This window comes from Ammodytes marinus, assembly GCF_949987685.1.
Source record: "Ammodytes marinus genome assembly, chromosome: 6".
Taxonomy (NCBI): Eukaryota; Metazoa; Chordata; class Actinopteri; order Uranoscopiformes; family Ammodytidae; genus Ammodytes; species Ammodytes marinus.
The window spans coordinates 21,086,372-21,102,799 of record NC_137235.1 but is presented as its reverse complement, the minus strand read 5'-3'; the positions used below and the strand labels follow the sequence as shown (position 1 = coordinate 21,102,799).

The window sequence follows — 16,428 nt, the reverse complement described above, 5'->3', positions numbered from 1 at the left end:
GAGTGCCGTGCAATTCCGGTATATATGTTGTTGTTTTGTCTTTTTTAACCGTAAAAAGTTCATTAGTTTTCTCCGTGTGACATTCAAACCCTGCTGGTGTAATCGAGAACATCTAACATCTAAGGCAGCTCTGTACTTGCAAACCTTGAGACGCGGTAAGTAAACAATTCTGACTTTGTTTTAGAAATCAGTGAGTGTTCTCTTGAAGTCCATAATATGCCTAGGACAATGATGCGTAAATAAAACGCTGAGCAGTGGCGTTGCCAGGACATTTTGACTGGGGTGGCCAGGTGGGACACAGACCAAGAATGGGGCGGCCATCGAACAACAAGTGAATGGACAATGAAGTCAGCAACCTAAACCCCTGTATGGTGGTCTGGGGGGATCCCCCCTGAGAAGATTTTTCTTGTGTTTTTAACATGTAGGGGAGAACAGAGTACTGTGAGACATGGGTAATGTGAGGCACCCCCTGTATCTAGGCAACGGAACACATTTTTGGTTATGTGAGCATTATGTTCTCAAGCCCCTCCCATTTCCCCTTGACCATGAAGGAGAGGACCTCATGGTGATGTTGTAAGCATGTTTTTGTATTGCATTTAAAAGTAATTTTTTCTTGCTGTCAATTTATGCTGGGCTAAATTACACTACACTACTTTTCACACGATTTGACAGTCGCAGACAATCTTCCAATGTCGGACTGAAATCAGGGGAGTGTTGCTGGAGTTGTTCGCGCACGTAATCTCAGTCGTTTGGTGTAAGGTGGTCATCAGACCCAATTTCAGTCAGTCTTCTTCACGTCTTGACGTTCCGACATTATCAAACAGGTTTGATATTATCGTGGTTCTTGAGGGATTGGCTCAAGTGAAATGATGTGAACACTGTCAACGGGTGCACTTTCTCGTGCACCAAACACGACGCAGTAGGAGCGGCATTAGTTGCGACCCTGTCCGCCTGTGAGACACTTTCTTCAGACACTTTTACCTAGCAGCCTCGGCTGGAGAACCAAGCTGACATCCGCGCACCCTTAACACTTAACCGTCACATTTAGGGTTAGGAGTTAGAGTTATTGGGGGACAACATCAGCAAATAAAGCTGGTCAAATAACTACAGGATGTCCCCCGCTCGGAATAGTGAATTAACTTTTTTTTTAATTAAATAAAATCACAATCGCGTTTGCAGTTTTTAAAGTGATCATGCATGACATTTAGCCTAGGTGATATAGTTGTTTATATTTACTTAACACCCAGTCTACTAAAAAAATACTTTTTATTTGACTGAAATTAAGTCAAATTCCCGGTAGCAGGATTGGAAATAAAATTCATCTCAAAAGGAATCTAGTTGTAGTCTTGCAATATGAGACCCCCTGTCTTTTCAAAATCTCTTTCTGTGACTTAAAACTCAGAGAATTAATAATTAATTGTCCTCAGTTGTGAGTTGATTGTCTTTGGATGTGAGACGGTGTCAGTCTTCAGTCTTTGAAAAGTCTTCTAGTGTAAACCCAGCATTAATCAACGGTTGTGCCAAAGCAAATTGATCCAGGTAGAAAAACTTCTATCAGACATGTTGATGAACTACCAATATAAAACCATGTGATGATGCTAGCTGAAGATTAGCCTGAATTTCCAAGAGAGATAGTTTTTTCTCAAATTGTGGCGGTGGGGTAAAGTGAGACAAATGCTGTGGGGTAAAGTGAGACAGTGTCTTCGCTCTCTTTGAAGGAATCCATTATATTTAAGGTTGCAAGGACACTAGTTTGAATAGAGATAATGCGGGCCAGAGGTGGGGGTTGAAGGGGTGTCAGCAAGGGCATGGTTTGGCAGGTGTGTATGTGGGGGACAGGAGAGTGACCTTTAACATCAATGGACTCTAAGTACTATGTCTTTATTCAATGAATGATCCCAAAAAAACAAATGCAGAAAAATATCAATCAAAGACTCAAAAGATGGAAAATAACAGGTGAGTCTATTCCTGTGTTTTGAGTCCTAGGCTGTTCTAGCTGGTTCTGATTGTCCTTTGCTCTGATCCCCAGACACTAGCTGGCTCAAAGGGTCCAGTGTTCTGACCCCCAGACTGTGTTTTAATCAAACTGGATCTATCTGTCATTTGAATGTTACAGTTTTTCTGAGTTGCTTTGGTGCTTTTCTCACATCACTATTAACATTTGCATTTCTCAAAACAATTAGTGCAAACTGCAACACCTAGTGGATAACCTGCAAAAGTACGTCACTTGCTCAAAATGGATAGTCTATTCCTCAAAAGCAAGTATTCATGTCAATGAAACTGCCAGTGTCATTAAAATGAGAAGTCTTGACACCATTGTTTATGAACAAGATAGTCAAATGGCTTTGTCATGTTTTCATTATGACAGTTTATTTTCTCAGTGTTTTCCAATGCAAAAAAAAGGTCAGAACTCGGTGACACTACCTGAAAATGCTCAAGACAGCACTATACACTACTTGTACAGCCATTTGAAAACTACAGTAAAGTTACACATTGCTGTAGTTAGGGGAGTAAGTGAGTACAAGACACTGAATACGTATGTTTCACATTTTTACTGTATATGCTCTTTGCAATTCTACAGCATTGTGCAAAAGAAAAATACACTTCAGTCACTTATTTAGAACAAACATAAAAAAACACCCTTTTGGTAGAGCTGTGCACAAATGTGAACAAGATAACAGGACATATTGTAACTGAACATATATAGGTAAATCATTCTGGCACATCCAGACGTTCCTGTCTGTCTGGCCACACATTTTCATCTACATCACAACGGATATTATCCCTTGCAATGCAGCGAGGAAAGTATCTATGATAAAGAAAAGGTATAAAACTAGTTCAACAATTTTGTATGTAATGACTCAAGCAATTAAATGAAGACTATTAGTTTTATTGGGAACGACTATTCAGCATCCATAAGTATAGTTCATTTTGACTGACATGACATAAGCAAATGGCAATGTTATAAAACAGCAGAGAATTGTATGAAAGCAACTGATACATGTCCAAAAGCATTTGCAATTTGTTCAGAGGAAGGAGAAATTGCTACTATGATGTGCTCAAATGACTAAATGTTGCGGAGGTTGAACTAATAGTTATGAGAATTTTCATTATGATCTGAGAAAAACACCAAAGCAACTGAGAAAAACTGTAATTAAAACATTATGAATTTTATGTTGTATTTGATCAGAGTTACTTTCAAGTGTTTAGAAAAGTCTTTTACTAGTCCGAAATTAGTTCTGGAATATGTGGTTTTCAAGCTAGCTGTCAGGATTCTAACAATTACAACATGTGTTGGTATGGTAAATTCAGAGTGGAAAAAGTAAGTGGATCAGTTTACCCCCTTGATTTCTCTGGTCTGTCTCAGTTTACCCCTATGCAGGGGTAAAGTGAGACCCAAGACAACTTTTTTTAAAACAATCATATTTTCTCTGCCCTTCATCCTGAATAAATTCTGATAATTTCCATTGCTAGGAAACATCCTAAATTAATGGGAAATGTGTACATTTGACTGATAAATCAGTGGCAGGGCCCTATAGCTTTTAGGAATGTTGGAGTAAACATAGTCTAGTAGTGTTCTCCCCCCGAGTTGGGAATTTAACATGTTACACCTCGGAAACCTCGGAAGTAGGCTACTGTCTTTAGGTTGACGTGAATAAAGTCACTAGTCACGTTAAAACCCCCATCAGGATGTGAGTTCTGTTGTTTGTTGATAGCATTACGCTGGTAGCCCAATGCTACATTAGCTTTAGCCCTTGGAGCTAAGTACAAAGCTGTAATAAATACCACAGAAAAATCTTGGAAGATGGAAGGGTCTGCATTCAACTACCATAATTTCTATGTCTGATGAGCAATATCTCTCAGTGACTGTAGCGTCAGCGGTCCAGTGCTTGTTCGTAAAGACAACCAAGCCTCCCCAGCATTTTTTACCTGATGCCTCAGTTCTGTCGCTGCGGTACGTAGTCCGGCCCGCTAGCGATTTAGGCTATGTATGTATCTCCATAAATCGATATTTTGATCAAATGTTTTTTAAGTCTTAATGGGTTGTGAAATACAACCTCCGCTCCTGTAGGTGCAAAAAAGATGGTTATTTGACAACTGATTTATAAATCTAATGCGTTGTGGTTTATGAAGACCACCCCGATTGTACACAGCAACTGATTTTCCAGCTCTGTTTTTACATTTTCACTTAACTATGTGCAATATCGCAATATAACGCAATACGAACCGCATCTTCCTCTTCCTCCTTTTCTCACCAAATCTGCTTATCGTTCTGCAGCATTCTTGTCTGTCCTAAAGCTTTCTGGCATGTTGTTTTCATTAACTAACACACACTCTCTCACTCTCTGTTCCTTTTTCCCTCTTTCACTACCTAATTTATTCTCTATTGCACAATTCCTTCCTCCAACATACACACACAGCAGAAACTCACACGCTACTCCCTCTCCTTCTTTTCCAACTGTCTATTTCCTTTCTCATAACCAGACATTCACTCTGTTGTTCTTTGGATCTGTTCATGTCTTTCCTGTTACAGCCTGCTCCTCTTTCTCTTTGATTATGGTTTGCAGTGTCAAATCTAATGACAACAGCTAGATAGATGGATAGATAGATAGATAGATAGATAGATAGATAGATAGATAGACAGATAGATAGATAGATAGATAGATAGAATCCAATAGTGTTGACTTGGTCTGTGATAGAATGTGTAATCACTGACTGTAATCTAGAGATTGTCCGACAAAGTCATAGGCTACGGGGCACAGCCGGCTCTGCAAGTCCATGCTGTTTACAAAACTCTTCTGAGATTTGAGCGTACCCTACACTCACGTCCAAATTGATAAATGCAGAGGTTTGCATGGAAATGTGCATATACCCAGTACCCACTATTCTGAGGCCCAGTGAGAGCTAACAATGAAGTAAGATCAAAAGCCTCAGGATGTCTGATGGGCAGCAGCCTCTGCCATAACTGTGTGTGAATCTGTGTGTGAATGGGTGAATGCGACGGCAGTGTAAAGCTTTGAGTGGTCGAGAAAGCTCTAGATGAGTACAGTCCATTTACCATTTATACCCTGTCCTCTGGCTGTAATCTAGAGATGTATTGGTTTGTTTATAACAAAAGTGGATTTGTAAAAAACCCTCTTGACTTGAGATAAGTCCAAATGTGTGACTTGAGTTTCTCCTGTTTGCAGAAACATGTCCTCTGTGGGGGCGCGGCCAGCAGTTGAACACAGGTTACATCGCCTCTCAACCTGGTTTGACCCTGAGAGTGCTGCGGTGAGATCAGGACTCCATTCTGTCTGAGATGTTTAATTCAAAGTCTATACGTCTAACTTCCAATGAGTTGAACTCTTGTTTTCTGTGCAGGTGGTGACCATCCTGTTGGGGCTGTTCCAGGTGCTGCTCTCTGTCCCCCTCGCTTACACTGACCCAACTCTCCCAAGACTCTTCATTCTGCCACTCTGCTTAGGAATTTTAGTATGTACATCATTTCTCAAACTTTCTTATTCAGATTCTTTGTCTGACTATCTGTAGATTCAGCAACTTCAACTTTATTCCTCCAATACATGTATTGATCTATAGATTGACGTAGCAAAACTGACTCTAAAAATAATTGTAGCACTCTGAGGAGTGCATTTTGTGACATGAAGGCAGAAGGTTCAAATACAGATTGTCTCAATTTCCATGTAACTTTATTCAGCATTCCAGTCAGAAGACCATCATCAGGCAAAACAAGATAACCAAAGACATCCATATACCGACATTATGTAGATCCTTTAATAATCCTTTACAGGAAATTACAGTGCCACAACAGCTTTATGACAGACATAACAACACACATTTCCTCAGATAGCTTGCATACTTAAAAAGATAAAATACAATAAATAAATACTAGAATAAGGGGAATGTTATTTTCGTGCATTGTAAAACCTTATAACAGCTGGTATACAAGACTTCCTGTATCTCTCAGTTTTTCACATCGGTGCAATCAGTCTCTCACTGAAGGTGCTGCTCTTGATCAGGGCGTGGAGTGGGTGAGTGGGGTTGGTCAGTATTAAACCCAGTTTGTTCAGAGTTCTGGCCTCTGCCACCTACTGGACCATTAGCTGCTCAGCCCTGACCACTGAGCCGGCCTTCCTGGTCCAGCTTGTCCAGGCTGTTTTTGTCGCTGTGCGGGCGCCTTCTCCCACACATGCTACAGCAAAAAAAAGAGCACAGGCCACCACTGAATGGTAGACACTGCACAGCAGGGGTTGGCAGATGTTGTAAGACCTTGGCCTCCTTAAAGGTCCCATATTATGCAAAATGCACTTTTTCAATGTTTTTTAACATAAAGATGGGTCCACGGTGTGTTTAGACACTGACAAAGTATCAACAACAAAAAAACTCTCTCCTTTTCTCCCCGTCCCCCTTTATGAAAACCTCCCCATATCTGTTCAGAACTAACCCCGTCCTGACGTCAGGATGGGAGAAGCCAACTCCCCCCACGTTAATAACCAGGAACTTCCACGTGCAATACTCTATATGATAAGCCTACCCCTATTTCTTATTGGTGCATAGCACCAAGATCCCCTGAAATCTTTCAAGGCGACCGCCAGAGCCGGCCCGAGGCATAAGCGATCTAAGCGGTTGCATGGGGCAACCGCTTAGGTGCAAAACATTATTATTTTTATTTTTTTTAGTTTGTGTGTTTGATATTATCATCATATTTTGCAAATGTAAGTTATCATACGAAAAAAGGAATACAAGGTTTTGGTCCAGATAGTTAATAGGCTAGTTATTGAATCAGTTAATCTGGGAGGTAATCCGAAGTTAACTGATCACGTCACGTTCACATCCATGCACAGTGTGTATTGAGTTTATTTTAAAACATTTGGAAATGGGGCTGCCCTCAGTTGCCCATGCACTGTGTATAGTCTATAGCCTATTTCAGCCTCGTCTCTGAAAAAAAAGACAGCTGGACAACAGAGTTCTTCTGCTTCGTTCCTCTCTATGCATTTAAATGCATTCATTATATTACAGAGAAATATGTCCCACAAAAGAAAAAGAGCTCCAAGCCCAACCCAGAGGACCCTGCATAATATTTAATTTTAAATTAATATTTGTATGGATAATCTATGTGTCGTTCTTCAATAGCTTCTAATTCATCTGACCCAGTGTCTCCAAATTATTTGCCCACACAAAATTCCTCAGATTTAGCCTCTTAATTTTCCTCTCAAAGTGCACCAGATTCATGCATTTCACTTTAAAAAGGTAAAATAAAATGTCCCAGGGGGGCATACCCCCTGACCCCCCTAGGAGGGTCAGGATCTCACCTGGCTACTATTTTCACCCAGCTGCACATTGGAGGCACTAGCAGAAAACACTGGGTGTGTGAAAGACATTCAACAAAAGTCAATAATTTGGGCAGCGCTATCGTCAGAGAGGGGCCCTCTTATCATATTCCGCTTAGGGCCCCATGAAGGCTTGGGCCAGCGACTGCCATATTGTTTTTCCCTGCTAGCGACAAGATGTCCATTGTACGAGCAAGGCATGCTGAGTGTTGCATAAACCAACACAGAAGCCTTTTGCTCATAATCCATTAACTTATTTTACCCACCGCAGTCTAATAATGACACGTTTATAACAAGACAAAGGATAGGAAGTTACTATTGTAGAAATCAAACGATGAAACTAAAAGGAATGTGACCATCTCCATCTCTGTGCCCCTGATGGTGATTGGTGATGGTTGGGTCTAGGGATGAGCCCGAATCCGAATATGTATTCGGATAAGCACGGATAATGAGTTAGATACGGATACGGATAATTTCCGAATAGTCCCGTTATTATTCGGGGATTTTTTTTTATTTTTATATGCGCCTAATTGACGCAGCGCGTTCCGCCTCAATGACACAACAGGTAGAATGACACTAACAGCTGTTCTGCGGTGGACATGAGAGGACCGGGCGCGTCCCGTGACCCGCGGTCTCTCTTTTTATCCACTGATAAACGCAGCGCGTTCGCCCTTTCCCTTGAATAGAGGGATCTACCTGCAGCGAATGCGACCGGTTTTATGTGAGTTTCCTCGTAACCCGGCCGCTGCCGTGGCGGAGAAGAGACGAACCGATGGAATATGCTGCACCCCGAGTCACCGTCAGCCCTTCTCCGATGTATTTACATTCACTAGGCCTACTGCTTAAACTCTTTCAAACATCACAACGTTTCCATCAAACTGATGCTTAGGACCCATGGACATATAAAGAAAGGACCTGAAAGTTAGGACCTGTTCTTTTTCAGCTGTCAATCAATGCGTATACGGCGAGGCCTACTTCAGGACCTATACAATAAAATCGGAAACTGCATACTTGACACATTAAAATCACATGTGGCTTTGTGGAAAGGCTAAGATATTATTTAGGGTTTATGAGATTGGCACGTTGATACATATTGTTCCTAAATCTTAGTTTAGTAAAACAAAAGTAAAAAAGAGGGAGGGGGAGAGATGGAGATAAAAAAAATAATCATGAAATACAGCTGTATTTCCCCCAGTTAAAGGGATACCTTAATTAAGTTAAAAGTAAAACACTGGCCCTCATTTACTAACAGTGAGTAGCCTATGCACAGATTTGGGCTGTTATTTATCAATATTTTCGTTCCCTGAATTTCTTCGTATTCTGAGAACAAAGAAGAGAGAGATGAAAAGGTAGAAATATATCTGACTTTTTGACTTATATGTCAACATTACATCAATGTGATGCTTTGAAGGGACAACAATTGCATTGACAATGAATATTAGTTTAGAAAATCAATTTAGGTGTGACTTCCTTTAATGTAGGCTAATGTAAAAGAAACTTCCGGTATACGCCACGCCCACTTCTTGTTGTGTATCCGGATACAGATACAGATACAGATAATTTTGTTGGTTGAACAGATACAGATACAGATACAGATAATGACGTCTCCGCACACCCCTAGTTGGGTCCTCTTCCTACCCCTCCTGAAATCCACAACTATCTCCTTCGTTTTTGTGGTGTTGAGATGGAGTTTATTGTGTGCACTCCGCTCCACAAAGTTGTTGTTGAGTCTCTATACTCCTCCTCATTGCCCCCTTGATGAGGCCAACAACAACAGCTGTGTCATCTGAAAATGTCTGCAAAAAGCAGCTGTTGGTGTTGTGTTTGAAATCCGCTGTGTTGATGGTGAACAGGAATGGAGCCAGCACAGTTCCTTGTGGAGCCCCTGTGCTGCTCAGTATGGTGCTTGAGACATTGTTCTGTAGGCGCACCTACTGTGGTCTAAGGAAAAGGTAATCCAAACACCACAGTACCAGTAATGGATCCACCTTCATCTTCTCCATCTACTCCCCTAGCAGTCGGGCTGAATGGTATTAAAGGCGCTTGAGAAGTCAAAGAATGTAATCCTTACAGATGCATCACGGGTGTCCAGATGTGTGTACGCCCTCTGCAGCATGTACATTAGGGCAGCATCGAAACTGATTAGTTGACACACTAGTCCTGATGTAGAAGAGGACAACTCTCTCAAATGTCTTCATAATATGTGAGGTGAGCGCTCCTGGTCTGTAGTCATTGTGGTGAATGAGATGGGTCTTCTATAGGACAGGTACCAGGAAAGATGTTTTCCACAGCCTTGGGACCTTCTGTAGATGCAAGCTCAGGTTGAACAGGTGTGTTAGGATACCACACAACTCTGAAGAGCAAGTCTTCAGTAGCCTTTGGCTGATGTCATCGGGCCCCACTGCTTTCCCTTGCTTTAGTCTGTCATCATCTTGACCTGAGCAGTATGAAAAGTCATAGGTGGGGCTGTTGGTGGAGTAGGAGGTGAGAAGAGGGGACTCTGTGCAGGTGACATCTGCACAGAGTCCCCTCTGGTGAGCAATAAACTCAGGCACTTTTTCTCGCACTTTCCTCGCACTTTAAATTGTCTGAATGTTTTTATGTCCTAGAATTACCGTGTGATGTTCTTGTTGTTTTAGCTTTGTCCAATGTGTAGGCCAAGGTTTTACTGTGTTTTTACTGTGTCATATTGTTGTTGTCTACTGGTTAAGCAAAATGTAGCACAATGCCCAAGACAAATTTCCTTAACAGGACAATAAAGTTTACCCTGACCCTGATCTCAGGAGTGTTGGAGAGAGGGAGGGAGGTGGAGAGGAAGCAGCAATGGTCAGCAGACCAGGTGGGGGAGGCTGGGGTGGTGTAGGGCAGTCAAATCTGTTGAAAAATCTATTCAGATCATCAGCCAGACTATGTTCGCCATCAGGCAGTGTACCGCCCTTCTGCTTCATGCCTGTGATCTTTTGCATTCCAGCCCATACCTGCTTCACTCCATCTTGCTGCAGCTGTAGTTGTAGTTTGAGCCTATATGCTTCTTTCCCCTCCTTAATCCTCACCTTCAGTTCCTTTTGAAGTTCTTTGATTTTATTCTTGTTGCTCTCCCTGAAAGCCTTTTTCGTCTCATTTAGTAAGGCCTCCTATTGACTGATATACGTATAGCCCCATAGACCCATTAGTGTTCCACTATTAAATGTAAGAGTATTTAAATGTAATTGTGACCGCTGTAAACGTTCCTAAATCTTGTGTTGCAGATTGTGGCAGGAGGATCATTCACCATGGCCAATGAGAGGAACCCCAGCACATACCTGGTATGTTCACACAACAAGCTATAGTCTAATACTTATGGGAGATTTTGCTCCAACCAACAATCTAAAACATCTTAGAAGAGTTTTCAACCTGATGAACTTAGTTGTTGAAGTATTAAAAAAGTATTATGTCACAGTTATGGTGTTACATTGTATAATCTAATAATACAAACTCCTGGGGCCTATGTCAGGAAGCAGGTTTTGAGGCAACTCAGGGTTTGTTCGCTCAGACTTAGTGTAAACTCTGGATTTTCCGTTTGAGGAAGCAGGTTCAGTGCAACTCAGAGTCCGTTACTGCGGCAACAGACCCTAAAAGTAATCAAACAAAGACAATCTACAGATTAAACTCAAAATGAGGTGAAATAAGGAAACTCTGCAAAAACTTATCTTATTTAGCTTTTCAGAATAGTGTTGTAGAATATAAAAAATTATGTATTTTTAGATAAACATGGGGATAAACATAAACACATTTTACCTGCATCACATTTTACCTGGAAAGGGGCGCAGCAATGGATAACGGATCATCATATCAGAGTGCAAAGTACGTTTTTGCATTATAAAGCATTTTTACTTATTTAAAGCATTACGCATGTTTAAACATGTTATTCTTATTTACAGCATCAAGGAAAAACACATTTTTATGCATTTCTTGAAGCTTTCCAGAAAAAACACACATTTATAACCATACAGTGATGGATCTTGCCTGCCTCCCTCCACAGCTCTGGGGTTGTGCGTGCAGTAATGTAGTGGGCCTGCTGGGGGCACTGCTGGCCTTCTGCCTGTACTGCTACAGCCTCAGCACCATTCCTGGAGACCTGTGTGAGCACAGTCCTCACGACTATGATTCCAGATACGACAGAAAGTGTCCCACGGATCTCATAATGGTCAGTGTGATGCTTTTTCGTCCAACTTTTCTATAGTAAAGAAAAAAAGTTAAACATATGACGCACATCACAGGATGGAGAGATAAAGTGAATGGAGGTTAGGAAGTATGCAGAGATGGTTGAGATGGAAGAATGGTGATGAGGAGAAATCAAAGGAGGAATAGATACAAGAGAACAGAGGTGTTAAACTCATTTTCACAAAGGGTCATGAATTAACGGTCCCACTAAGGGCCAGACATGTAGTTTACTGACATGCTTTCTTTTTATTCCAAAAAGTAAAAACAACATATCAATGCCTATATTGTATACAACCTGTGTACAGGGGCATAGGCTAGGTTCGTAAAACAAAAAAAAGTATTACCTACATTGATATGCGGGCCGGATCAAAGATTGAGTTTCACACGTGTAGAAGGTTGCAGCAGCAGTCAGACACAAAGACATTCCTGTCCTAGTCTTGTCTAATGTGAAGCTTCATTGTAGAATGTCATTTTTGTAGAAGACTGTGGATGTAGTCTAGTTACCGTGTTGAAATGTGTGCCCTGTGTCTGTTTGCTGTTTGTGTGTGTGTGTGTGTGTTCCCCTGCAGGCCTATTGCTGGAGTCTGACTCTGCTGCTGCTGCTCTACAACACTGGGGCCGTGGTGCTGCACTGCCTCCTGTCTGTCTCTGCCCTCAAAGCTCTCAAATAACACTGATACACACACACACACACACACACACACACACACACACACACACACACACACACACACGCTACACATGTTGAATTACTCTCTTTCAGCAGGAAACCTACAAACCACTTGTTTTTCCATAAGAAATGTTGACCCTGCAGGTTTCTGTTTTCCGTGAACTGAGTGACAGTGCAGAGAATCACATAATCAGCATATTGATATAATTTAATACATAAATAAGAAATGAAATATTGTCATCAGTAATAAAAAGAAAGTAATGAATCTAGTCAGGGGCTGGAAACAAGAGTTATTTTTTAGTAGTTTATTTTATTGGGATTTTAAGTGATCGACGAAAACACATTGGGGCATAATTGTGCAGTGGAATGAAAATGATACATGGTTTGCAATTTAATTTATAAATAAAAAACTGAAAAGTGTGGCGTGCAAAAGTATTTTGCCCTCTTGAGACAATACTTTGTAGAACCACCTATCGCTGTAATTACCTCCATGCGTGGGAGTGTAAACAAGTCAAGCTTGGTTAGTTGGTTTACCTTGCGTAGATCAGTGCATGGTCTAAACATACCATCAGGCTTCTAACAAGCAGGGGGAACACTAACTAGATGAAAACGGCTTATGTTATTTTCAAGCATATATTTGACTTCTGCTTCTAATTGTTCAGGCTTATCAGGTGACCTACGATAAAAGCGTTGTCTGACTGGCTCGACATATCCCACATATACAGGTGAAACTCAAAAAATTAGAATATCGTGCAAAAGTTCATTTATTTCAGTAATTCAACCTAAAAGGTGAAACTAGTATATTATATAGACTCATTACATTCAAAGTGAGATATTCCAAGCCTTTATTTTTTATAATTGTGATTATTATGGCTTACAGCTTATGAGAACCCCAAATTCAAAATCTCTGAAAATTAGAATATTACATAAAATCAATAGAAAAAGGATCTTAAATACAGAAATGTCAGCCCTCTAGAAAGTATAATCATGCATATGTACTAAGTACTTGGTTTGGGCCCCTTTTGCATGAATTCCAGCCTCAATGCGGCGTGGCATGGATGCTATCAGTCTGTGGCACTGCTGAGGTGTTATGGAAGCCCAGGTTGCTTTGATAGAGGCCTTCAGCTCGTCTGTATTGTTGGGTCTGGTGTGTATCATCTTGCTCTTGACAATACTCCATAGTTTCTCTATTGGGTTCAGGTCAGGAGAGTTGTCTGGCCAATCAACACAGTAACACCATGGTCAGTCAACCAATTACTTGTGGTTTTGGCACTGTGGACAGGTGTCAAGTCTTGCTGGAAAAAGTAATTCAGCATCTCCAGAAAGCTTGTCAACAGACAGGAGCATCAAGTGCTCTAAAATCTCCTGGTAGACAGCTGTGGTGACTTTGGACTTGATAACACAGTGGACCAACATCATCAGATGACATGGTGCCTCAAATCATCACTGACTGTTGAAACTTGACAGTGGTCTTCAAGCAACTTGGATTTTGTTCCCCTCCACTCTTCCTCTAGACTATGGGACCTTGATTTCCAAATGAAACGCAACATTTAATTTGGATCAGTGATGATTTGAGGTATCATGTCATCTGCTGCTGTTGGTCCACTGTGTTATCAAGTCCAAAGTCACCACAGCCGTCTACCAGAAGATTTTAGAGCACTTCATGCTTCTGTCTGTTGACAAGCTTTGTGGTGATGACAATTTCCATTTCCAGCTAGACTTGGCACCTGCCCACAGTACCATAAACCACTGGTAACTGGTTGACTGACCATGGTATTACTGTGCATGAATGGCCAGACAACTCTCCTGACCTGGACCCCATAGAGAAACTATGGACTATTGTCAAGAGGAAGATGATACACACCAGACCCAACAATACAGACGAGCTGAAGGCCACTATCAAAGCAACCTGGGATTCCATAACACCTCAGCAGTGCTACAGACTGATAGCATCCATGCCACGCAGCATTGAGGCAAGAATTCATGAAAAAGGGGCCCAAACCAAGTACTTAGTACATATGCATGATTATACTTTCTAGAGGGCCGACATTTCTGTATTTAAAAACCTTTTTTTATTGATTTTATGTAATATTCTAATTTTCTGGGGGTTTTTATAAACTGTAAGCCATAATAATCACAATTATAACAAATAAAGGCTTCACATATCTCACTTTGAATGTAATGAGTCTATATAATATATTATTTTCACCTTTAAAGTTGAATTACTGAAATAAATTAACTTTTGCACGATATTCTAATTTTTTGAGTTTCACCTGTATGTGGTGTTCTATCAGAGTCGTACGAGATGGAATGTCTGAAAACAGGCACGGATAACCAAAGCGAACAGAGTTGATATTTAATAGTTCATGTCAGACAGTTTTCAGGCCCAGAGAATTTGGCCTGAAAAGGAGAGCCAACTATAGGCAGAAGTGCTAGATGTTGTTCTGTATGCCGACCATAGATGCCTTTAATTTTAGTTTGAGCTGATTTTCCGCTCTATACAGGATAGAGCACTGATATATGTGCAAAGATACATGTTATTCAAATGGTGTTAACTACTGTTACAATGTTCGGCTTCTAAGACTAAATGGAGTTATTTCATTTTAGTGAACTGTGGTCATTTTGACAGAAGTGTTTCCATGACGAGGCCTGGCCTGGGCAGCCAACATAAGAGCAGCTCCTACTTTGTCCACTCTCATCACTTGTTCAGATGCATTATTGTTAAACTGTGACAATACATGCATAGATCACAGCTCTAAATGTATTTACTGAATTCTTAATGATCTCTTGTTGTCTTTACATGATTGCCTTTGTTTTTCACATCAACTATCAAACGGAAAACACACTGTCACACAAATTTGGAACCTGTCTGTCATTAAACTTGTGCTTTAAAGCGAGACACTGCAGGCAAAAATATTGTTTTTACAAGCACTGATCAATTTGGACATCTTTGTCTATTTTTCTTGTCTTCTTTCATAACAGTATAAATCAAAGCTCCAAAAGTACATTTATGTGTTTATTTGACTAAGCTTTGTTTGTTTGCATCTGTATATTTCTCCTATACAACCATCTTTAACGAACATTATCTCAACATTAGGTTTTTCAATACTCTGAACTAGAAATCTCAACTTGTAAAGCACTTACATAAACTAAACTTTCCATAATCATTCTCAGCACCATTCTGAATTTCATGACAGAAGGATTTGATCATATGTTGCTCATTGTCTGATCAAAACATATTGTTCTTAAAAACATGCAATTATTTTTTTTTAAAAACCTGTACATAATATTTTTTGATTTATAAAATGAAAAAAGGCTGTATCCAAAATCTGTTCTGTAAAATCTTTGGACACTAATATGTTGTAAAAATGTAATCAAGATTTTGACTCTGGCTTTATAACTTCTATTTTTGGTTTATAAAGATATACAAATGTACGCATAAGTATATTGCCAGTGTTGGACTTTTATTAAAAAAAAATCTTAAAACAATATTGTTTTAATGTCATTAAAGGCCTACTTCACCGGTTGGAATATGAAGGTGTATTGAACTCGGAGATCCTATGAAGTATAAATGTGCAAAAAAAAATTGAAATCGGATCAGCCTAGCCTGAGACAAGGCAGAAAGAGTGTTTTATGGTCTCACTGTCTAACCCTACATTTCTCTTTCTGTGATGTCACAGAGGTCATGCTGATATCTATTCTTTACAATTTCTTATTCACCTCCAGTGTTTTAAGTTAAATCAAATGAGCTACTAATGCTGTCTGCACAAACTGTAGCCACTGAGGCTGTGTCCCAAAGTGTCACACACACACGCACGCGCGCGCGCACACACACACACACACACACACACACAGATACCACGCGCACACACACACACACACACACACACACACAGGTCAGTCTATCTTAACAGTCACAGTCAGTGGCGTGTAGAACTCTACTTTAATTCACTTTATTTATTCGTTTAATTTTTTTAGGTTCGTGGGTCCAAATCTTTCACTTCACTTGCATTAGGCCCATCCATCAAGGGCTTGATGTTTTTATTAATCTTGTTTAGAGCTAAACCTCATAAACATTGCCTAAATTCAGAGAGTAGCCTACGACAAAGTCTTAAATCTTACAAAAGCCAAAATTAGCCTACTGCATAAGACTAAGCCTATGCCTACCTGTTAATATTAATAGGCTACTATAGCAATTATTATTATTCACGCTTGGCCAAATGT

The 16,428-nt window shown here is 40.4% G+C and overlaps 1 protein-coding gene across 1 annotated transcript; it reads left to right on the top strand.

Annotated features, from left to right (window-relative positions):
* Positions 1 to 6: 6 nt before the first annotated feature.
* On the top strand, positions 7 to 15,693 carry LOC307252338 (uncharacterized protein). The gene is made up of 6 exons (XM_080029981.1): positions 7 to 155; positions 5,190 to 5,274; positions 5,365 to 5,475; positions 10,580 to 10,636; positions 11,353 to 11,517; positions 12,104 to 15,693. The coding sequence occupies exons 2-6, from the start codon at positions 5,194 to 5,196 to the stop codon at positions 12,203 to 12,205; spliced, it is 516 nt and encodes a 171-aa protein (XP_079886107.1). The 5' UTR covers positions 7 to 155; positions 5,190 to 5,193; the 3' UTR covers positions 12,206 to 15,693.
* The last annotated feature ends 735 nt before the right edge of the window (positions 15,694 to 16,428 follow it).